Below are 26,033 nucleotides of genomic sequence, written 5' to 3'. Positions count from 1 at the left end.
ATTTTTTTTCCTAAAAGGTTTTGGTTGGTTGAAGGTTTTCAGATTGATGATGAGAAACAAGATGAAAAATGTATTGATTTTCTTTTACCACATGTAATATTTAATGTTATTGTAAAAGATCAGGGAAGAACAACAGCTAGATAATTTTCAACAACACTGCATTCATTTTCATTCTCTACAGACAACACATTTATTTTCCACAATAAGAATCCACAAAGAAAGATAAAATCTCAGTTTCTAAGAGGACTTAAATCTGCTTTGGCTTTTTATTTTACATCGTTTTCCCAGGAGAGCACAGAAGAGATCTGAAAAAGCCCCTTAACAGAAAAACTTGTGTAGCCAGAATCTTTTGAGAGCCTTGGTAGAAGGATTTACATTGTATTAAGGTCTGTATCTTCTACCACATCTAGAATCTTATCTGTTTCATAGAATGTAGGCTCTTAGTGCACAATAAATAATTTTCTAAACCTGCAGATGTAGACTGGGTGCAGCAGCTCACATCTGTAATCCCAGCACTTTGGGAGGCTGAGGCAGGTGGATCACTTGAGGTCAGGAATTCAAGACCAGCCTGGCCAATATGGCAAAACTTCATCTCTACCAAATACAAAAATATATACATATGCAAAAAAAAAAAAATTACCCAGGCTGGTGGCACACACCTGTAGTCCCAGCTACTCGGGAGGCTAAGGTGGGAGAATTGCTTGAACCCAGGAGGTGGAGGTTGCAGTGAGGTGAGATCATGCCACTGCACTCCAGCCTGGGTGACAGAGTGAGAACTTGTCTCAAATAAATAAGTAAAATAAAATAAAATAAAATAAACATGCAGATGTAAATTTGATTATGGTGAGCTCCAGAATCCAGACTGAAAACTGAAAAAAAATATTTAGATTATATATATGTGTGTGTGTGTGTGTGTGTGTGTGTGTGTGTGTGTGTATGGAGAGAGAGAGAGAGAATATATATAACACACCTCTATGAGGTGGAGTGTATACCATGGTCGGAATGCTTGTGTTCCCCTAAATTCATATGTTCCCTAAGCTAATGGTATTAGGAGGTGGGGCCTATGGGAGGCGATTAGGTCATGGAGGAGGACCCCTCACAAATGAGATTAGTGTTTTATAAAAGAGGCCCTTCCAGCTCATGAAGATACAGCAAGAAGGTGCCTTCTATGAGCCAGAAAACAGGAGCTCACCAGACAACGAATCTGCCTTGATCTTGGACTTTTGCAGCCTTTGGTTGTTGATAAGCCACCCAGTTTATGGTACTTTGTTAAAGCCACCTGAGCAGAACAAGGCAATAATCCTACACATATAAGAAACAGATAGTGAGTCACAGCAGCAAACAGCTCACCGTTACACTTCCATGCCTGGGCAGGCGTACTTCATAGGCCTCCTGCTCCTGGCCATCTGACAGTTTCTGTTCTTTTTTCCCCAGGACCTAAAGAACACTCTGTTTTCCTACAAATAGTCCAGGTAAGAGCTGTAGTTTTCTCTGAGGCCCAGCTTATAGCACAGTTACTGCCTGATACAGGGACCAAACCAGGCTTGATGAGAGATATCTTTCAGTTTGAGAGCCAACTGATACATGAGGTCTTTGGAAGTAAACTGCAGGGAGTACAGAATCTTTAGGGTGGAAAGTGATCACAGACCAATAGAGGGGAGGTAGGTAGGTAGGTAGGTGTGGTCTTAGCTCATCAGGCTTCTATATGGAAAGTCCTATATGACCATAAACTATATTACCATTCAGTTTCCCACCACATGCCATATGTATATCACTGAAATAGGCTGTCAGGTGAAAACAGTCTTGAACTTTATCATTCTGGAGAATGGGAGATGCATTGCCCTCATCAATCTTGTTGGGAATAGGTAAGACTGGGGAGAAAAGTGATCAATGACACAAGCCATCTCTCAGAGCATCAGTTTTGAGATGTTCTGACACAGAAATAAAAATAGATTTCTTAAGTAGTTAGAAAATGTATGCTTTGAGGCCGGGTGTGGTGGCTCACGCCTATAATTCCAGCACTTTGGGAGGCCAAGGCGGTGGATCACTTGAGGTCAGGAGTTCGAGACCAGCCTGACTAACATGGTGAAACCCGTCACTACCAGAAATACAAAAATGAGTAGGGCATGGTGGTGCCTGCCTGTAATCCCAGCTACTCAGGAGACTGAGGTAGGAGAATCTCTTGAACCTGGGAGGCAGAGGTTGCAGTAAGCCAAGATTGCACCACTGCACTCCAGCCTGGGTGAGAAAGTGAGACCCTGTCTCAGAAAAAAAAATTAAAAAAAGAAAAGAAAAGAAAATGTATCCTTTGAGAGACAGTATTGGGAAACACTGAGGATGTGGTGTTTGGAGGAAGACTGGCATGAATACACATTTTGACTCTTTATGTGTGTGTTACTTTCGGAAAGCAATTGGACCCTTCTGAGCCTCAGTTTCCTCATCAGTGAAATGGGAATAATCTACACAATTCCCAATCTAGAATCTATATATACCTCATATGACTGTTTTAAGAATACAATGAGACAATTATGGCAAGTGCAAATCAAAGTTCCTTGTGTATAATAAATACCCAACAATGGCAACCGCTAGTTCCTTGTGTATAATAATTACCCAGCAATGGCAACCGCTTTCTCTTTCCCTTCCTCTCTCCTTTGATTTCAAGATGGGCGTATTATACCTTGACAATCCATTCTATGATGCTCCTTCACAAGTGCTGGGAAACTACAATGACTGTTTTAACTGGTGAGTGCTTGTTTTTCACCCTTAGTTACTACAGGCTTGTGTGCAGAGGGGGAGTGTCATTTCCCAGGTTGAACTATCATCTAGGAACCTCACTCCTCCATGTAGATTTCCCTTCAGACTGCCGATGAGAATCAGTGCTCTCCACCAATAAAGGAATGGCTCTTCTACAAATAATGCTGAGAGGATTTTCTTAAGAAACCCAATTTGTCTTACGTACTTGAGCTCGATCACTTTGTGGTCACTAACGGTGATGGTATACAGACAGTGCATATCGTTGAGGTAGTCTGTGTATGAATAGGAAGGACTCGTGATGATTCCAGAAGAGAAATTGAACACACCACCACAGGCTGCAACAGAAGACAAGGGAATATGAAGAGAATAATGATTAGTATCAGCATGGAAAAATGATTTTAAGAGATTCTATACTACTGTACATTTTTCTGTAAGAGAGGTAATAATTATTTTTCTTAAAGTGACTTATATCTCCCTTCATTGTGTTTACACATATTTCTGATTTTTCCACTAGGAAGGAAAATGAAAGACAGCAAGAGGGTGGAAACAGGGAAGAATATTTAAAGGCACATCTTGGAAAAGAATCAGTCTGAGTCAAATTAATGGCCAGAGTGAAAATGACGAGAAGGAACATTTCACCTGTTGGAGTGTCACTATCCCTTCCCTGTATTTCACTGACAGGTTGAGAGAGGGATGACAGCAGTAACGAAGTATGGAAAAGGCAACCAGAATGATGTTCTGGGCATATACATCAAGGAAAGATTGTGATCTGGAAATCTGAAATTGTAGAGATCCATGTCTCTTCTGTCAGGGATAGAATATTATAACGTAAAGTACTGGAAATCTTTTTGGAACTTTCCAGTTTAGTTCCTTTTGTGGGCTCAAATGCATAGCTCTGCAGTCTGGTGGATTTGCAGTCAGTTCTGAGACTACTAAGGACTAAACTTGCCCCAGTTTGTATTAATCTCACTGATCCTCAATCCTCAACAAGCAGGAGGAGGCCAGGCCCATTCCTCTCCAGGATTCCAGCAATTAACAGCTCAGAGCCTTGAGCTAGACCCATTAGTCAATAAAACAACAGACATAAAAATGTAATAAAGCCCTCTTATCTACAATATAAAATGATTATTTTTGTTTGGGTTTACATATGAGGATCAGATTGTACCTCCTGAGGATCAATCTCACTGCAATGGAAAGACCCATCTATGTATACTTGTTTTATGATTCTAAAATTATAATGGGGTTAATGCATTGTAAAGTATTTCCATGGTTTCTACACGATCAATGGACACGTTCCACTTTACATCCTCAGAAACAAGGAACAAAGTGTGGCTGCCATGTCAGGCTCTTTATTTCTTTACTGCTTTTGCCTCAGCTGAGCCCACCTTGCAGGGAGCAGCCTTCTCTATGTGCCTGTAAGTACTTGCGTGTTCCAACTCCCGGGTCCATCTGTAAGTGAACTACATGTCAGATATGGGTAGCAATCACTCCTTTTCACTTTATACACAATTATGTGGTCCCTGGAAGATTTTTAAGGCCTAAGTAACTCCCATCTTTGCACAATGTCAAGATTTGAAGTCTTAACATCAATGATACTCTTTAAATGGGACTCTTATACTAGAATATATTGAATCTTGACTACCTCCTCGTAGGAAAATGAAGGATTAAAGAGAAGAAGAAAATAAAGCAGGAGTTTACCTCTCCAAAGCAGCAGTTGTGCCAAAAGAATAAAACAAATCAATCCTTCTCTTCATTCAACAAGACGACGGGAGAGGAAATGTTAATGGCGCGGTTCTATTCTGCTTGAGCCAACAGAACTACACGGCCATATGTAATCATACTTTACAAACTGTGGGAGTTAGGATGCAGATAGCAGCTAATGTGAACAAATTATGGAGGCCCTTTTCAGAAGTAAATACATGTTTTTAGTCTTCTCTGTGGATGGGAACAGTAATTTATTCCAAGGGAAACTATTTAGCTTTCTACCTTTAGCAGTGGGTTTGGTGGAGCAAAGATGAAACGGACCCAAGACAGATGTTACAAGATTTATGTGCCAGTTTGACTGCAGCTGAGATGTCCATTAGATAGTATATAAATATTGTCAGCAAACTAATCAGGCAGGAGGAGAAAAGACTATTCAAGATCGGGAAATGCAACCTTAGAGTGTTCTGGGGAGCAACAAATGCCTCTGTCCAGTCAGTTTCTCCTCTTTTCACTTTGCCTTTGATACAGAGAAGTTGTAAATTATAGCATAGTTTAATATGTCAATCTTTTCCTTTAGGGCTTGTGCTTTTTGCATAGTGTTTTAAAAAATTCTTTCCTATCAGATTGTAAAGACATTCCCTTATATTTCTTCTAAATATATAAAATATTAATTATTGTATTAGCAAAATGACTTGGGGAAATAAAACAGACATCTGGACAATTTGGACTAACAGGTAACTTTGTATAAGGGATGAAAAACAAAAAAATAGCAGTAGTATTTATTTAACTTAAATTACAAAACAAAGCTCAATTCTTCATTTGATTTTCAGAGTAGTTCTAGCCAAAGTTCATGAAAAAGGTCCTCTTCTTTTTAAGAAAAAATGTGTATTTTTTTTTTTTTTACCATGAACCTCATTGACAATTTTTTCCCTTAAATTCTCTGAATCTTCAAGTTGGTGCTGTATGAATCATTGTGAAAGCTCCTTGTATAAATTACTCAGGAAAGAAGAAAATTCCAAACTCTGTCATTATGGCTACTCACAGATTATCCTATAGGAAAACTTGAATCCAAAGTCTGTGATTTGCTCGTTGGAGTAGAAGTTAAGCAGAACCGGCCCAGCGATGGTGAGGGGAGCTGGCATCTCATTCCCACACACAGTAGCAAATGGGGTGGACGTGAGGCTGTAACCTCTGACAACGTGCACGCCATCATTGACGCAGCTTCCTGTCACAGCGGAACGAGCTGGACAAGGCATGAAGCAACCACATTATGATCAGAACCAACACAAACAATTAATGTCGTACACGTAAAAACAAAAATGTGATGATTCATGCAATTGCTATAAAAATTAAAATGAGAAACAAGAGATATTTAACTTAGTTTCCTGTTGAAATGATGTTTACTCTAACTACAAAACAAGCACAGGTATGAGAAAACAGGTAGAACTTCACAATAGACACATTCCACTTTGAAACAATTCAGAATTTCCTTTCTTTAGATATGGTTCCTTTAATTCAGTGACTGTAAACTGGGGACTGTGTTGCCTCCCCAAGAACAGCTGGTATTATCTGAAGGCATTTTTGCTGTCACACTGTAGATTGGAGTAGAGACCAGGGATGCTCCTGAAGATGCTGCTATACATGGGGCAGCCCCTACACCCGGGACCCTCTGGGACCCACAAAAAACTACCTAGCCCAACATGTCAATAGCACTGCTACTGAGGAAACTTGCTCCAAGCTTATGTCCAGATAAGGGACTCCTACCATGGAGTTATCATTAGAAACTCCTTACTGTTTATTGAACAACTGTTTTAGATGTTCACACAAACACTATTAGCATAAGAGTTTAAGGACTATAAAATATATATTATTGTTTTGTTTGCTAATTATAATGCAAATATATGCTCCAGCCTACCATCCCCCAAAGAAAAATATAAAACAAAATAAACAAGAAATTAAAGAGACATTTGTCCACCACAACATATCCAGTGGTTTTTGTGGGTGAACACATACTGTTAAAATATTAACTGGATCATACCTAATTTGTATTAATATGAAATGACACCCATATTGTAGCCTAATTGGTATCAATATGAAATTACATCCATCATGCATTTGTTTGTGATTAAATATTCTTCTAAAACATTATATTAGGACCAGGCATGGTGGCTCACACCTGTAATCCCAGCACTTTGGGAGGCCAAGGCGGGCAGATCACCTGAGGTCAGGAATTCGAGGCCAGCCTGGGCAACATGCCAAAACCCTGTCTCTACTAAAAATACAAAAATTAGTCAGCTGTGGTGGTGCGCGCCTGTAGTCCCAGCTACTCAGGAGGCTGAGGCAGGAGAATCACTTGAACTTGGGAGGCAGAGGTTACAGTGAGCTGAGATCGCGTCACTTAACTCCAGCCTGGGCGACAGAGCAAGACTCCATCTCAAATAAAATAAAATAAAACATTATATTATTATGAAAGGAATGGAAAAAACCGCAATTACTCTTGCACCAACCTAATATATTAATACCTATATCAAATTCCAACATATAGATGTGCCATCCCACATTCCATCAATCCCCTATTGCTTGAAATTCCATATTCTCCACATTTCTGTAAATAAAAATATTGTTGAAAAAAACATTCCTGTACATAAATATTTGAGGAAGTTTTTCATTATTTCATCAGAATAAGTTTTTAGAATTTAGATACTGGCACTAAGGTAAGATTCTTTTTCAGGTTATCAAATGACCCCTAGATTGGTGTTGCCGGCTTACTCTCCCACAGCATTTTTGGCATCTGATATTCTTCCCAATTCTACGTTTTCATTGTCCATAGGAAAATGTGATGCCCATTATCAATCACTCCAGTATCATCCTTCCTGTATATGGTCTCCCGCCCTAGGCAATTACTAAACTACTTTCTGTCTCTATGGGTTTGTCTATTCTGGACAATTCACATAAAAAAATCATGTAATATATGAATGTTTGTGTCTGACTTCTTTAACTTAATGTAATGTTTTTGAGGTCCATCCATGTTGTAGCATGTGTCAGTACGTCATTCCTCTTTATGGCTGAATATATTCCTTTTTATAGCGATACCACATTTTGTTTATCTGTTCATCAGTTGACAGACATTAGGTTTGTTTCCACCTTTTGGCTATGATGGATAATGCTGCTATGAACATTCATGTGTGAGATTTTGTGTGGGCACGTGGTGCTTTCAATTCTTTTGGGTATATAACTGGGAGTGAAATTATTAGCCCCCAAATTAGGTTTGTATTTAATTTTATAAGAAACTGCCAAACTATATCTCATAGTAGTTACATCAGTATACATTCTCACCAGGGATGTGTGGGACTTCCAGTGCCTTGCAGGGATGCCAACATTTGACATTGCCAGTCTTTTTAATTTTAGCCATTCTGGTGCATGTGAAATGAAACTTCATTGTGATATTTAATTTTAATTGCCCTGATGATTAACGATGTGAAATGTTTTCCCATTTTCATTTACAAACCACAAAAACAAAATAACTTTATTTCATGGAGATGCTAACTTGAACATATGTGTAATGATCCACATCACCCCAACACACAAAATTTACCTACTTACAAATTCCCCATTGGGAATGACCAAAATTACATGATTTTATGTAAGCACATACTATGGCACGGTGGACTCCGAAATCAGACGTCCTGTTTGCTGTTAGATTACTCTTCCTATGAGAGCATGCTGACAAAATCATTATGAACACTTACTTTATAATTTCAAGTCCCCTGGCCACAGACCTTGGTTCAAATGTGGACATGTGGCCTAATCCAGTTCAATAAAGGTGAATTTCAACAGCCTTGTTTGACATTTGGAAGTTGGAATACAGGCAGTAGTATGCTGGTAAATATAACAACCAACTCTCCGAGAGATTTGTGGCATTTGCCAATTTCCATCGTATAAACACTCCCATGATAGCCAATTTCAAGCTATTAACAAGTCATTAAATGCAGAATAGGAATAGATGAGCAAAATTGACTCTTGCAAGGTGGTGCACGCCAACTCTAGCATACCACGGGATAGAAGCCATCTCTCTTTCTGATGTGGGTGAGGAGTACCCACTGTAAGAGAAGCAAAGCTACAGCAATGAGAGGAGCCAGCCTCATGGTGAGGCTCACACTGAAGCAGCACAAAGTAAAAATAGAAACAGTCGAATATTTGATGACATAATTAAAATGCTGAATTAAGAGATTTGCGGCACACCCAACTTTGAAACCTTCCAGAATTAAAAACCAATGAATTGCTCTTTTGCGTTTAAACCAGGTTGAATCAAGTTTCCTGTTAATTGTGACGTAAAACCTCCTAATGAATATGGTGGATATTTTTGTGATTAGAGTCACTATTGCTATTGTTTATACAACCCCACCATCCTGACCACGGTTGACTGATTGATTGATAATTCGAGTCAATCAATGGCAAGGCATGGCATGAGACCCAATACAGGCCAATCAGATGTGTTCAAACTGCAACAGAATAAGAGTCTATGGTAGGAGCCAAAGATACTAAACTTAAAAAATGTCTGCAGCCATGTTTCCTGATACAGTCAGGAACCCAGGTTGCCATAAGGGAAAAAGAAGTTATTGTGCAGAAAGCAGCAAAAAGAGTGGGGAAGAGAGAGCATGCTGACAGATTCTTGTCCCTGGTTCCCTTTGTTCTAGAAGCCCTTCCTTTGATGAGATGAAAACACCCAATATCTTTCTTATAAACCCTACTTTGTATCTAAGCTAACCTGAAGATAATTTGCCACTCAAAGAATCTTGACAAATACTTTTTAAAAGTATATCGGTGCATTAAAGAGTTACCACACATTCTTAAATCATTTTAAGAATACATTCAGTTCCTTAGCTAAGTTTTTATTCAGCCTGCAGAAATCTTGAGGTATCAATTCAAGATATACATTTTTAAATTAACCTCAAAGAATTCCCTTATTTTGAAAATGCTGGAATAGAAATATGTCTAATTGGGCATAAATCTACAAGTTGAAAGCATGAAAGACTGAATTTCAATGGCCTTTTCATGTAATTAGAAGCAATATGATGTTGGAAAAAGAGGACAAAAAAGAAATAAATTAAACTCAGATTAATGGCTTGAATATTGCCAAATTATGTACTTTAGTTACAACCTCAGTATTTGTCTTCAAGACATCAAAAGCTCCACTGAAACTAAAAAAAATTTAAAGTAGATGAGTTTAAGAATAAAACAATTGTGCATTAGTTATAGAAATATCTTTAGCAACAATATATCAAGTTACAAAACCAAAATCACAGGATGTAGGGAAAAACTGCTGATGCTGGATTGAAATCTTGGTCCCACATTTGATCAAAGAGGCTGCTATGCATGTGTTCTTTAAGTATTAAAGAGTTAGTTGTTCAGTTGTTGCGCTAATGATATAGTTGATCACAGTGGCAGTTGCCTTAGAAAACAGTGAAAAGGCTGTGAAACACAAAGTAAAGTGTCACTTATACTTGATTATGTTGACAAATAGTTGATTAAAGGAACTAGTTGAAATACAGAAAGTTCATTCATGAAATGGCAGTGGTACGAGACATAATCAAAACTCATTAACAATTTATTAAATGCCTATATTGAACAATAAGGAAGTTTGTTGGGGAAATGCAGAGGAAGTTGAGAAGGGATTTTAGATTTTTTGTAGATGACAATAGAATATCAACTAACTAAACCAATTATGTAAGACAGTCTGCTCCTTCTCAAAGCCTGATTCAGTAAAATGCAAAAGTTATAATATCTGGCAACTTATTTCATGGATTAAAACATTCTTGTATCCTTTCTAGTAGTCATTTCTTTAAGGTAGGATGTTATGCCCTTTCAAATTTTGTCCAAAAGAAATCAAACATGTACATAATATTAGAAGTCAGTAAAATTAGCTAAAGTCTAAGAAAATATCAAAAATTAACACGAATAAAGTAATATGCAAGAAAATGAGATATGTGTGTCACTAGGCATTAAGTACTTTACACACATACATCATGTTCTAAAGTTCTACATATCCCATCACTGTATTAGGTCAAAAATATCAGCACGATTCTTCAGTGAAAAGGTGCTTGGTGACAGACTAAAGGCATCAGAAAATAATTATATTAACCACTTTCTATCATTATTGGAAGAGCCAATTGCATGTATAATCAAAATATACACAAAACTCTCATAATTGGGGTGACTGTCTTCTAGGGAGAGAAGGAAACTTAGTTGAGGTTTGGCAAAAGTTCTTCAAGGAGCAAGATGGATATCAAAGTTGAGTTTATGACCAAGAGGCGGCATTCCATCAGATATATGCGAACTAGCTTCAGGAAGAGAAGCACCCTGAAATTGAACAATACTTTCTCCGTGGACTAGAGTCCACGTCATGGGACCGGGAGCTCCAGTAATTCTTAACTCTATCTTCAACAAGTGACTTGATAGACATTTACTACTGAAATCTCTGAGCTGTAAAATGATTCCCTATAATTTGTTTTATGATTATTTTCCATCCTTCCTAAAAACTTTAAAACACATTCATTGTTTGAAATGGGCAAGGATCTACGCCATGTAGTAAAATTTAATTTTTTGTTCTATTTTTCTGGGATTTATTACTGACCAACGTCTAATTCCAAACTTCATCATAGTTCTAAGAACTATGAGAGAATTGAAGGAAAACTAAGGATGAGTAATTCCACAAATAGAATAAACTTGTGGGATTTAGAGTCGGACCACAATTTTTCTCCAAAGTCGGGGGAGGGTGTGGGCAGAGATACCAAAGAGGACTAGAGATAAGGGAAAGCCCTTTGTTTGGAATATTTTCATGTTGTAGATAAGATCAAGTATTTTCAGAAAATAAAAATGGGTTCTAGGGGCCAGGCACAGTGGCTCACGCCTGTAATCCCAACACTTTGGAAGGCTCAGGCAGGCAGATTACTTGAAGTCAGGAGTTTGAGACTAGCCTCAATTAGCCTAAAATACAACCATTAGCCGGGCATGGTGGCTGGTGCCTGTAATCCCAGCTACTTGGGAGGCTGAGCCATGAGACTGGCTTGAACCCAGGAAGCGGAGGTTGCAGTGAGCTGAGATTGTACCACTGTAGTCCAGCCTGGGCAATAGAGCAAGCCTCTGGGAAGGAAAGAAGGAAGGAAGGAAGGAAGGAAGGAAGGAAGGAAGGAAGGAAGGAAGGAAGGAAGGAGAGAGAGAAAGAGAAGAGAGGGGAGGGGAGGGGAGGAGAGGAAAGGAAAGGAAGAGAGGGAGGGAGCGAGGGAGGGAAGGAGGGAGGGAGGGAAAGAAACAGCTTCTAGGCAGAGACACATGAATTACCGGGCAGCGGTGACTGAGATCTGTCATCTGTCTTGTTAACTTTACCCTGAGTAGCTGGCAGACTGGTCTCCTCTATGGAGGCATGATTCAGAGGAGGGGGAAGTAGGTACTAGTATACAGCTAAGTTCCATTGTGCACAAAGGTCAAACAAATTAAAGCAAATTCGAGTGTAACACAGGCAAACAAGGGATTTCACAGAAACGACACCATCCCCTCTAGTGCTCTGCCAATTGAATAAAATATCAAAGGGAAACATTTCAAAAGGACCACTGCCCACTTTTTTCTAAAATAATGTGAAATGTGACCACATTCTAAATTCTTTAAAAACAACTGAGAAAGCAAAGAGAAGAAACAGTAGTTGAGCAATACTAGTTTTGAAAACATTTTAAAGAAAACTGGCAAAACTGATTTATTGTGCTTCTTGATGGGGAAAAAAGTCAAAAAGAAAAATCTAAAACTAATTTTTTTTTTTCTTTTTTTGTTTAAGCTTTCTATTAGGTATAACCCATAAACTGGGACTTAAGTTAATCAAAGAGAATTTGATTAACTAGGTGTGAATCTGGGCACACTCCTCTTGGGGCTTTGAAGCCATCTCTAGAGGACAGTGAGCAAAGGCACTTGTCCCTTCGGTGCTTCCATCTCATGTGCTAAGTTCTGCTCCACCCTCAAATACTTGTCAAGAATTACTGGATCTGAGAAAAACTGAGTTTACAGTTTACTGCATGTAGAATTTTTAAATTGAGAATTTCTAAATTCCTCATTATCACCAAGGTGAATTAATGTTACTATCTAATTTTTTTTTTTTTTTTGACACGGAGTCTCGCTCTGTCGCCCAGGCTGGAGTGCAGTGGTGCAATCTCGGCTCACTGCAAGCTCCACCTCCTGGGTTCACACCATTCTCCCGCCTCAGCCTCCTGAGTAGCTGGGACTACAGGCGCCCACCACCATGCCCAGCAAATTATTTGCATTTTGTTTAGTAGAGACGGGGTTTCACCGTGTTAGCCAGGATGGTCTCCATCTCCTGACCTCATGAGCCACCCACCTCGGCCTCCCAAAGGGCTGGGATTACAGGCGTGAGCCACTGCGCCCGGCCTACTATCTAATTTTAATGAAAGAATAATCAGGTTTAGAAGGCACTGGCTTGCTTCAGTTTGCCTCATGAAGTGCTCTATCTATGAAGAAAACTGGATATATATATATATATTTTTTAGCAGATTGAGGGCATCTAGTTGGCTACATGAATAACGAGAACATAAAAGTTTATTTTTGGACTGTTTAACATTTGGGAAAATAAAATAAGCATTTATTTAATAATACCAGATTCCAAAATAAGGACAAACATCAATACTCTGTAGTTCATGGAATGTCTAGCATTGGAAATGTAAAAGCAATGAGAAAGTTAGAGAAATTTAGACCAACATTAAACTTGGAGCAACTTACTTTGTGGTAAGCGGAAAGTAGGTCACTGAGCCTTTGTAACCTAAGAGTAGTGTGTGGTTCAACAATCTGTATTTTTCCCTTCATAATAAAACCTACCCTAAGCAGTTGTCAATGTTTAGTAGATGCCATACAGGGACAAGTGTGTTTCCTCACAGTATTTTGTAGCCTGGGATATCACATCTTTTCCTTGCCAGTTCCACCTTTTGTGCTAATGGTCCACCAAGATGACAGATCTAGAACCTTCATCACCACCTAAGTCAACACTGGCTCTGCTGGGATCCTGGGCTCAGAAATGCTTAGCCATTTGAACAGGGTCTCTCAGAAACAGTTCCAAGTGCCTATAGCAGCTAGAAAGGCCAAGGCTCCTTCAATAAAGCTATGACCTTCCCTGAGAGCAATTCTCAGTTTCATCACAATATATTGCACATGAATCCCTCAGGCTCACTTTAGAAGGGCTGGGGAAAGATTTCTTTTACTGTAGCTAGCGAATCTCTAGCTTGGTGATGGTATTCAATAAATGTCAGCATTGATATGGTTAAGGATAAGAACCTAATTATAAAATAAATTTGATTAATGCCACCCTTTTGGGGAAGCATCATAATTTGATGAATCTATAGCCAGAAATTACTCAGGCAGCAGTTTGAAAATGCTGAACATTTGAACACTGGAAATGTCACAAAGCATTGTCGTAAGGATATCATCTTAGAAAAGAATCAGTCTTCAACTGGGTGAGGATTGGCAAATCCATTAGTGGAAGCAGAAATCAAGCTAACATTATCTGACTTTCAGAACTACTATTATACATATATACATATACATATATATATATTAGACACACACACACATATAGCAAAGTGCTATATATATATATATAAGTAAGTATCAGAAATGAAGCTGAAGTAATTTTCACAAAGCCACTTAAATAGCAGTAAGTGGCTGACCTGTCATTAAGATTCATCCTAAATGCTGTGCTCACTTTCCCTGTACTATAGTGAAATATTCCAGGGTTGCTCCCCTTTATCTCACCTGATCAACTGAGCTCAGGGAGCTGTCTCAGGTCACTATAGAGTCTCTTATAATAATACATATACCATTGGTATCAGCAGTGCTTTCTGTGGCTTTATAGTATAATTACTAGAGTCTCCTTTCTTAGTCTGAATGATATGGTCTTGTGAGATGCACTGTTTATTTAACTTAACGAGCACAAACACAAAATCCAAGCCACATGTTGTTCCCCTGCTATTAAAATAATTGTCCTCAATTATAAAAATAACATAAAAGCTATAAAGAAGAAAATAAGCATCTCGAATAAGTCTGTCACACAGTGGTGACAACTCTCGATGCACTGGTTTAATAGCCTTATAGATTTTATTCACACACATGTTATTTTAAAAAGAAAAGTGGATCATCTTATACAAACTATTTTGCCCTCCCTCAAGCCTTCATATATCATGGACATCTTTTTATGGTACTGGGATTTTGTGCTAGCAAATGCTGAAAAGATGCCATTTTACTTTATATTCTGTTTTTACAGTGACATACATTGATTTACACTTGGCATTGTTTTAAGCAAACACATGTGCCAAAAATTACAACTGCAGAGCAGTAGGAAAAGGCAGTGAGGTCAGAGGAAAAAGGATTAAGTGAGAAAAGTTTTGTTAAATTTATCCATTTATGAGTTCTGACATGTCATTTTTATAAACCATAGATTTTCCAGATGTTGAATGCTACAGAACATTTTGCAAAGTGTAACTTTTCACTGCCGTGAGAGACTGGCCCAAGAGTAAGAAATTTCGAATATACCGAGGTAGCTTGACAAATTTGCAGATAAATTGTGGTTTAGAAATAGAAAGTTGATATGTAAAAAAAAATTAATATGGTTATGAGTGGTTGAAATTACCCGTCTATTTGAAAGGATTTCCTTTCCACTGTGTCAAAGCCTCCATTAAACACCAAGTTGTGTCTATTGTCAGTCAAAGCCCAGCCCAAATCAGCATCTCCACTGTTCCCTCTGCCAACAGCCCGTTCCCTAGAACGGGAGAATGAACACAGAGGGGCGCTAGTGGTCAGGAACTCAGGCACTGATGAGTGAGGACTGAGAAGATGAAGATGACCCAGATGAAGCAGAAGAAAGAACACCCCACAGTAATATTTAATAAAAGCAGGGCACATATATTAATTTTTTTTTTGAGACAGAGTTTTGCTCTCATTGCCCAGGCTGGAGTGCAATGGCACGATCTTGGCTCACCGCAACCTCTGCCTCCTGGGTTCAAGCAATTCTCCTGCCTCAGCCTCCTGAGTAGCTGGGATTACAGGCATGTGCCACCACGCCCGGCTAATTTTATATTTTTAATAGAGACAGGTTTTCTCCACGTTGGTCAGGCTGGTCTTGAACTCCTGACCTCAGGTGATCCGCCCACCTCAGCCTCCCAAAGTGCTGGGATTACAGATGTAAGCCACTGCGCCCAGCCTATATTAATTTTATTAATTCACTCACTCATTCAATATTTATTGAACACCTATGTTGACTCAACAAGACAGTTTCTCTCACTGGTTTGGTTAATAGTGTGTGCATGAATGTGGGTGTGTGTGTGCACGTGTATGTGTATAAACTTTAAACGCAAATGAATAAATTAAAAGCTATGTTAACATGAAACGTTTCAGACTTATTTTCTTTAAGCAATTTATGCAATACTTGTGTTCCTAAAGTTCCATTATATATTTTTTTACTTCTGGATGGAATACATAGAATAATATTTGTGTTTTAAAAATTGGATGAAATTTTAATCATGTTTACATTAAATCTACTCTGTAACATATTTTCAATACTTTCTTTAAATGGTGAGTTTTAGACTTCTGCCTCTACTTACTCCTCACTCATTTTTGAAGAATCAGTTAGAGTTTACTTAAGAATAAACTTATCTAATCCCAGCACTTTGGGAGGCCGAGGCGGGCGGATCACGAGGTCAGGAGATCAAGACCATCCTAGCGAACACGGTGAAACCCCGTCTCTACTAAAAAATACAAAAAAATTAGCCGGGCGTGGTGGTGGGCGCCTGTAGTGTAGTCCCAGCTTCTAGGGAGGCTGAGGCAGGAGAATGGCGTAAACCTGGGAGGCGGAGCTTGCAGTGAGCCGAGATCGCGCTACTGCACTCCAGCCTGGGCGACAGAATGAGACTCCATCTCAGAAAAAAAAAAAAAAAAAAAGAATAAACTTATCTTCCATAGCTATTATCAAAAGACAAGAGATAAGTTTTGGTAAGGATGTGGAGAAAAGGGAACTTTTCCTTATACACTCTTGATAGGAATGTAAATTAGTGCAGCCATTATGGAAAAATGCACGGCAGTTTCCCAAAACATTAAAAATAGAACTACCATATGATCTGGCAAGTTCACTTCTGGGCATAGATCCAAAGGAAATCAAATCAGTGTGTCAAAGAGATTATCTGTACTGTCGTGTTCATTGCAGCATGATTCATAACGGCCAAGACATGGAATCGACCTGAGTGTCCATCAGTGAATGAATGGATAAAGAAAATGTGGTAGATATGCACAATGGAATACTCTTTGGCGTTAAAAAAGAAAGAAATCTTGTCATTTGTGACAACATGGATGAACCTGGAGGACACTATGCTAAGTGAAACAAGCTACACACAGAAAGGCAAATATTACATGATCTCACTAGCATGAGGAATCTAAAAATGTGGAACTCACAGAAGCAGAGAGTAGAATGGTGGTTGCCAGAGGTTGGGAAGGTATGTGGGAGTGGAGATTTAGGATATGCTGGTCACAGGATACAAAATTTCAGCCAGGAGGAATAAGTTCAGGAGATCTATTGTACAACATGGTGCCGATAGCTAATAACAAGGTTGAATACCTGATATACTTAAGTACTTGCTGAATACTTAAAAACTGCTAAGAGAGATTTTAAATGCTCTCACCACAAAAAGTGGTAAATGAGTGAGTAGACATGCTAATTAACTGGATTTAGCCACTCCACAACATGTACATATGTCAAAACATGTTGTACGCCATAAATATAAAATTTTTGCTTGTCAATTAAACATAATTTTTTTAAAAGAATAAACTTACCTTCTAAGTGGAAAGACACAAAAGTCAAGAGGACCACTGACAGAGGATTAGCCTCTATGACATAGGTGCAATTCATGTTGTTGTCATATTGTTTTGGGTAATTTGGAGAAATGATGTAACCTGAAGGGCCAGTGAAATTACTTCCGCATCCTATGTGGGAACAAAACGTCATCATCAGACCATTTTTTTCTCATGTATCTATTTTGTCAGCGAAGGAAAGATGCATGTTCCTAAATTCTCTAGAGATATCATTCCCTGAGATATTCCAAATGGAAGAAGCAAGAACGAAGAGAATAAAGCTCTGATTTAAAAACATACATATGTGCATAATAAGATCATTATATATTTTTAGAAAATGCTGCAGAGTTTTATGGGCTGAGTCCAAGAAATAGTACCACAAATCTACTGCAACTGCCTTAATATCAGGTATTAAGAAAGGATAAATGAGCAAAGATCGAATATGGTTCATGTAGATAAAGAAATAAAGCTGATAAAAAATGATTTGCACTTGATTAGTACTTTACACAATTAATGTTTTTAAAATGTCTTATTATTAGAAAACTGCTATTTTTGTTACCATTATAATCTAGCCAAAACAATGGTTGCTTTTTAAAACTAGCTGGATTTATTAATCCCAACTCTTATCAAATTCTTACATGCATCCCTGGTTTTCAAAACAAAAAGAAATATCTTTTCAGCACTAAAATGATTTGTTTTCATATAACCATTGACTAGTTAATCCACTTCACTCTCTGATCTATAAAGCATGAAAATATCTGTATTCTTTTAAATTGACATTAAAACACACACAAGTACACACATGTACACTTACACAGTGGACCACCTGTAGACCTAAGATTTAGTCTGGGGTTGTCTTTCAGTACTTCCTTTCCAGCACTCTCTAATTCAGGCTGAAACACCTGTCTATTGTATTATTTCCTCTAATTCCTTTCCTCAAACGTTTCCCCAAACAGTGGTTTGCTATGAGTGGCTACACTTGATTTAACTCAGCCAACAGACACACACCCTTGCTTCTCTGAAAACTGCTACATTTCCCACAAATCTAATAGTGTACAGTAGCTAGAAAAGTAGATCCATCCTTCCTAACCAAAATTAGGAAGGAATAGTCCCAAAGAAACTGGCTCCCAAAGTTGACTGAGCATGAAAACCCTCTGGATGACAGTTAAAACGTGCAAGACCAGCCGGGAACGGTGGCTCACGCCAGCACTTAGGGAGGCCAAGGAGGGCAGATTCACGAGGTCAAGAGATCGAGACCATCCTGGCCAACATGGTGAAACCTCGTTTCTACTAAAATTACAAAAAAAAAAAAAAATTAGCTGGGCATGGTGGTGAGAGCCTGTAGTCCCAGCTACTTGGGAGGCTAAGGCAGGAGAGTTGCTTGAACCCGGGAGGTGGAGGTTGCAGTGAGCCGAGATTGGACCACTGCACTGCAGCCTGGTGACAGAGTGAGACTCCGTCTCAAAAAAAAAAAAAAAAAAAAACAAACATGCAAGACATTGCTTATGGAAATTCTGAATTCAGACAGGCCTGGGGTGAGGCTCAGGAATCTGCATGTGTTTCAAGCCCCCCAGGGGATTCTGCAGTCAAGGTGTCACAGGCCAGCCATGCTTGGTTGTTTGCTAACTAACTAGCCACCTGTGCTTCTGCCCAATATCAGCCCACTCTGGGTGCCAGGCTTATTTCTAGACGTTGGCTAGTGCCTCTCATGGCTTTTATATCACTTCTCAATTTGGTTCTGTTCTCACTGATATTTGGAAGAGAGGTGTCTTCTCAGGATTCAGTGACTCATCCTCCCCGTAGACCCCCACGGTCGTCCCCTAGACCCCCAGGTTTACCCAACCCTGCCAGCCTGTGACAACCACACCCCCTCAAAGACCTCTGGGTTTGGTTCTTAGGGTTACTTACGGCTAACAAAGGATGCAGAGAAGCCCTGAGCTGGCGCCTCCTGAGACTGGAAGACGGCAGTGAATGTGTTACTCGGTGTGATGATGGGACCCGGAGCCACATTCCCACAGCCGGTGGCTAGCAGGGCTTTGTCGACCTCCTCAGGGCCTGCCCACACCTAGCAGGGACATACACAGAACTTTAATGCTCGAGGGTTTCCCATCAATATTTTAATGCACTTAGGTTTCAAAATAACGGCACTCACACGTATACAGAACTAAGCATAAGAGTAAACAAAACATGGACAAATCTGCAGTATTTTCTTTTGAGAATAATTTTTTCTAAAGCTGCTTTTAAAATAGCTTGTCCCGTTCTTGACTTCTCTAAGGTGATGGCGTTCCTTTTTGCATAGCTGCGTGGTGATTTTTTTTAAAATCCAGCTTCCTGGATCACTGTTCAGTTTCCTCCTAACTTCTAGTTGCCCTGACCTAGCCGAGCTTCCCGGGTGCTGAGGGAGACAGAGCAGCCAGGTGGAACTCAGCCCTGCTCCTGGGAAGATAGCAAATTGTAGTCGCAGTTGGACAACGCCACCAAGCAAGAGGCACATTGTGGTGCATGAAGAAAGTGGGCATAAATTCCAAGTATACGTATAATCAGCATGAACTGGAATAAATCAGAACACTTCTTGGCTGTGTAGAATTGTAAGGTCCATTTCGATGAAAGGCTGACATCCAGTCAGTGTGTGCTATTCACCAAAGATTGGGTTGGCAACTCCCAAGGAGACCTGGGCTGTCACTTAATTGGTCTGGCCACTTTGAATGACCGAATGTGTATACTCATGAAAAAAAACAGTTGCTGGGAAACACATGGTGAACACCAAAATTCCAAATCAAACCAATTCTTATCAGTCCAGGGAAAAACAGAGACATTAATCACAGAATCATAAATTTACATGCAAAATTCCAGCTATAAACAAGGGATTACAGTGAGGATGTTGAGAATATCCAATTGGTGGCTTTACCTAACTGGCGGAGGTGAGCCTGCCCCGAGGGAACCCCGATGTCAGGAAGGGCCATGGCTAGTTCAGAGAACAGAGAGAAAACCAAGGGGGAAGCAGTGAAGAAGGCTGCAGAGGGGGCTGCAGGGCATGTTAGAGACTCGCGCCACTGTCCTGAATACAGCAAGGAGCCACCAGGAAGCTTGGTTTTTGGAAAACATTACAATTCGGAAAATAGGAGTCAGTCAGGTAGGTTTTGCCCTAGTTCAGGTGGGTGATCATGGTATCTACAATATTGAGTCACATGAATATACATAACTTGGGGGAAAGAAACATTAAACATATTAACCAGAGAAGCTCATCCTAGTTCAGAGGTCTCAACTAGGAGCAATTTTGGGACCTCTGGCAAGGTTTGGAGGCATTTTTCTATGGTGCGGTGGGTAGAATCTAGTGGGCGGGGCCAGGACTATCGCTAGGCATCCTATAGTGCACAGGACAACCTCTCTCCCAACAGAGAATTATCTCAATCAAGGATGTAATTGAGTGTGTATTAATCTTACTTGATTATTCAACATTTTCTTCGATTGGAACGATACAGAATTACTCATTCCAAATACATCTTTTTTCAAGGATATGCCTCACCCAGAGCAATAAAACATCAAGTCATTAAAAACATTTCTACTGGGAAATCAGTCCATAGGAAGAGATGTGAAATTGCACTGATTCATAGCATTGGTTTAATAATTCTCAGCTCCTTAAAGCCATACCATTTCAATTGATTTTTAGGCACTGGGTATCCAGCTGTTAGTCATCCTACTGAAGACAAATTATATTAGCCATTTATTAGATAAGAGAGGTGCCTGGTGCTGGACCTACTGAGAACAAAAGTGCAGATATTCTGCCAAATGCCTAAGATCAATAAAAATGTCAGAAAAAAAATGCACATCCTCAATTTTGCTTAATGACCTCTAATTAGATTTCCCCCTAATCAACTATCCAAGGAAACAATATATGGCAGTTTTTTATCCACATTTCATAAAATTATAAACATAATTTTTAAGAGATAATCTGTGTGTGTGTGTATATATATATACAATACATATATATATTTGAGACACGGTCTCACTGTCACTCAGGCTGGAGTGCAGTGGCATGATCACAGCTCACTGCAGCCTCGACCTTCTGGGCTCAGGTGATCTTCCCACCTCAGCCTCCCAAGTAACTGGGACTACAGGTGCATGCAACCATGCCTGGCTAGTTTTTTTATTTTTTTGTAGAGATGGGGTTGTACCATGTTGCCCAGGCTGGTCTCAAACTCCTGGACTCAAGTGATCTGCCTGCCTTGGTCTCCCAAAGTGCTGGGGTTACTGGCATAAGCCACCATGCCTGGGCCATATACTATATTTTTACAAACATTACTAAACAGGCAAAGTAAGAAGGGCTGAAACTTAATAAAGAACCTCAAGTTCTTTAATGAAGGAATCCAAGAATGCTTAAGTGCTTATACTTTTCTGAAGTCATTAATTATAGATCTGACATCTCTACCTTTTGGCCCAGGAACATAAGTTTAATGATAATGATTGATAATGTTGACAACGAAGGTAAAGAGTTATGCAATATTCATTTCTGCCTTGCCTATCAAGAACTCATTTCATTGGCTATATGACAGAGGACTCATCAAAACTACATTCAACCTACAAAATGTTACTTAATTGTCATCACGTCAAAAACTTTCTGATTTTTCTTAGTGTTCTATACAATTCAGTCAGGTTGTAGGTTATATTTTATCATTCAAGTGTTTTTTAAACAAATGTTTACTGACATAATTGCAGATTTACATACATTTGTAAGATATAATACAGAGAAATTCCTTGTACACATTTCTGAGCTCCCCTAACACTGACATCTTGCAAAACTGTAGTATACTATCACAACTAGGTTACTGGCATTGATAAAACTCACCAATCTTACTCAATTTCCTAGTTTTACTTGAACTCGTGTGTGTGTGTGTGTGTGTATTAAGTTATATACAAGTTGTACACAACTGCATTCAAGATACTGAAATTCCAACACCACAAGAATCCTTAAGTTGCTCTTGTTATTTATAACCACACACAATTTACTCCTACATTTTCTTCTCTCTAACCTCTGGCTCTGTGTTTTCCATTTCTAAAACACTATCATTTCAAAATATTATATAAACGGAACTGCAGAGTATGTAACCTTTGGAGATTGCCTTTTTTCACTTGCCATAATCCCCCAGTGATTTGTCCAAATTGTTAACCTATGAATAGTTTGTTTTTATTCAGGAATTACATTCCATGGTAAGCAAATACCACAATTTGTTTAACCATTCATCTGTTGAAAAGCCTTAGTGCTGGTTTCAACTATTACAAATAAAGGTGCTATTTATATAGATTCATACACAAGTTTTTGTGTAAACATAGTTTTCATTTCTCTGGGATAAATGCCCAGAGTGCAATTGGTAAATATTATGCAATTGGTAAATACTGATCTTCCAATAGGTGTGTAGTGATAGCTCAATGTGGTTTTAATCCATACTTCTCCAGAAGTTAATGATGTTGAATATCTTTTCTGGTATTTATCATCTGTACAGTCTCTTTGGTGGAATATCTGTCCATGTCTTTTGCCCATATTCTAATAGGATTGTTTGTATTTTACTCTTGAGTTTGAGAGTTCTTAACATATTCTACATAGTAGTACATTGCCTATGCGAAGAAAATGAACAGACCGGCTACAGACTGGATGAAAACATTTCACACAGCATAAGATTTTTAATTTAAATGAGGTAAAATTCATCATTTTCTTTTCTCTTACAAATCATTCTTTTGCTGTTTCATCTAAGACCTCTTTACCTATCTCCAGGTCCTGAAGACATCTACTATTTTTTTTCTCTGAAAGTTTTATATTTTACTTCTCAGTCTATCATCTATTTTGAGTGAGGTTTTCTACAAAATGTGAGGTTTAGGTTGAGATTCATATTTTTTGCCTGTGGATGTTCAATTGCTGTAGTACCATTTGTTGAAAAGACTATTCTCCCTACATTGGAATGTTTTTGCACCTGTCAAAAATCAATTTAGCATGTTTGTGTGAGTGTATTTCTAGGTTCTTTATTTTAATCTGAGTTTTCAGCCAATATCACATTGTCTTGATTACTGTAACTAAGATAAGTAAGCCTAGGTAAATAGTAAGGTAGAATTCTTCCTCCCATTTTATTCTTCTTTTCCACGATTCTTTTAGCCATTGAAGGGTCTGTGCCTTCCATATAAGTTGTGGAAAAAGTTGTCTATGTCTACAAAAGACTTTGGAGAAATTTTGATAGGAATTGCAATAAACCTATCCATCATTTTGAGGAGAAGGGACATCTTTACTATGTTGAGTCTTCCAATTTATAACTATAATTGTCTCTTTCATTTAAGTCTATGCCAGCATTTCATTATTTTTAGCACCCAGATCCTGCACATATTCGTTTGGGGCTTACTTGGCAATGAGACCATTCCTACATCTACACTGATCCATCTGACCCTTACGAGGCACTTCCCACAGAAAAGAATGGACGATTGAGGGAGACAGAGCTTTCTCCTGTTTGGCCTCTTATACCACAGCAGAAAATGATGAAAGACATGACTGTTACTTACATATTGGCCTGTTGTTTTAATTAGCTACTCCAACACTTGGCAGTTCACTTCTCTCCAGCTCAGCTCAGTGCTTAACAAGATATTCTTTCTGTTATTGTTTTTTTAGTTCAGTTTTAATATAGTCAAAGAACACACTCTGTATTTCAATTCCTTGACTTGGTTGAGGTTTTTTGATGTCTCAGGATATGATCTACCTTGGAATGTTACAAGAGTTCCTAAAAAATCATGTATTCTGATGCTGCTGTGTGGTGTATTTTACACACACACACACACACACACACACGTCAATCAGATCCTATTGATTGATGGTTTTGTAGAGTTCTTCTATATCCTTGTCAATTATCTGTCTAGTCATTTATCAGTTACTGAGAGGAGAGAGTTGAAGTCCTCAGCTATAACTGAAGATTTGTCTCCTTCCCTTCTTAGCTATATCGGTTACTGCTTTATATATTTTGTGCCTCTGCTGTTTGGTGAACACACATTTAGGATCATTATGTCTTCCTGGTGGATTGATCCTTTTATCATTATGTAAGATTCCTTTTTTCTGTTGTAATTTTCTGTACTCTAAAGTCTACTTCATCAAATATAAATATATCCACTCCTGCTTTTTTTGGTTAACCTTTGCATGACATCCTTTTCCATCCTTTTACTTTTCATGTACCTATGTGGTTGAATTTGAAATCAGTTTATTATCACTTAGGTCATGTTTTGGATTGATAACCTGTATTGTGATTGGTCTAACTAAACTATTTACAATTAAAATGCTTATATATATATATATATTTCTATGTCTACATTTTATTATATGTTTTCTATTTACTTTATCTCTTTTTGGTCCTCTATTTCTCTTTTCTTGACTTCTTGGGGATTCCATTTGGATTGATATTAGCATTTTTCTGTACATCTCTTCATACAGTTTTGGTAGTGGTTGTTCTGGGTTTGACAATATGCCTACGTGATTATAGTAGTCTACCAGCATCCACCTCTGACCACTTGTGGAAATGTGATTTCCATTTAGATCCCCTTTCAACTCTTCCATATCATTATATTGAGTATCAGAGGGCATTATAATCTCTTGTTTTATTAAATGTGATTCACAAGCTTTATGAGGAAAAGGATATTCTATTGTATGTATACGTATTTTTTCTTTTTCCACATTCCTTTTTGTTTTCTCATGCTCCAAGATTCTTTAATAATTTCATTTTTGTTTGAAGAAATTCTGTTTGACCATCTTTAATGGTAGGTCTCCTAGTAATAATTTTGTTTAGTTGTCCTTCATATGAGAAGCTTTTATTTCCTCTTTACTCTTGAAAGACAGTTTTCCAGATATAAAATGTATGGTTGACAATTCCTTTGTTTCAGCACTTGAAGAATATAGTGTCAATTCCTCATGGCCTCCATGGTTTCGGATGAGAAATCTGCTTTTATTCTAACTGGTCTTCCTCTCTAGGTAATGTTCCAATTCTCTCTGACTGCTTTCAAGACTTTTTGTTTACCTTCAGTGTCCAGCAGTTTAATTAAGATAGGTCTGAACTTAAATTCCTTTGTGTTTATCTTGGTTTAGCTTCACTCAGCTTCTTGAACCTATAGGTGTGTTTCTTTTGCCAAATTTGGGAAAGTTTACAGCCACTAGTTCTTTGACTGTTCTTTCAGCTACACTCTCTCCTCTCCCTTTGAGAGAATGTTGAATCTTTTGTTATTGTCCATGAGTCCCTAAGTCTGTGTTGATCTAGTTTGTTTGTTTTTTCAGTCTATTTTCTCTTTGTTGTGCAGATTGGGTGAATTCTATTGTTCTATCCTCAGGTTCACTGATTCTATTCTCTGTCATCTCCACGCTACTCTTGAGCCTATTCAGCATAATCTTGATTTATGTTATTGTATTTTTCAGTTCTATAATTGCTATTTAGTTCTTTATTGCAACCACTATTTCTTTGCTGATATTTTCTATTTGCTTCAAGAGAACTTGTCAGTGATTGTTGAAGCATGTTTATGGAAGCTACTTCAACATCCTTGTCATATATTTCAACATCTGATTTATCTCACTGTTGACATCACTTGATTCTTTTCTCTTTCAAGTTGTGATGTTCTTGATTCCTGATACAATGTATTATTTCTGATTGTATCCTGGACATGTTATTTAT

The 26,033-nt window shown here is 38.4% G+C and overlaps 1 protein-coding gene across 1 annotated transcript in view; it reads right to left on the bottom strand.

The window, feature by feature from the left end:
* Positions 1-26,033, bottom strand: part of CUBN (cubilin (intrinsic factor-cobalamin receptor)) — a 315,183-nt gene that overhangs the window by 46,359 nt on the left and 242,791 nt on the right. The window contains 4 exon segments of the mRNA XM_011963893.1: positions 2,960-3,089; positions 5,501-5,701; positions 17,332-17,481; positions 19,258-19,414. Of these exon segments, the coding sequence (XP_011819283.1) occupies positions 2,960-3,089; positions 5,501-5,701; positions 17,332-17,481; positions 19,258-19,414 (638 nt within the window).

The sequence above is a fragment of the Colobus angolensis genome, unplaced genomic scaffold (genome assembly GCF_000951035.1).
Source record: "Colobus angolensis palliatus isolate OR3802 unplaced genomic scaffold, Cang.pa_1.0 Scaffold63, whole genome shotgun sequence".
Taxonomy (NCBI): domain Eukaryota; kingdom Metazoa; phylum Chordata; class Mammalia; order Primates; family Cercopithecidae; genus Colobus; species Colobus angolensis.
The sequence above is the reverse complement of the archived record's forward strand: the minus strand, read 5'-3'. Positions and strand labels throughout refer to the sequence as shown.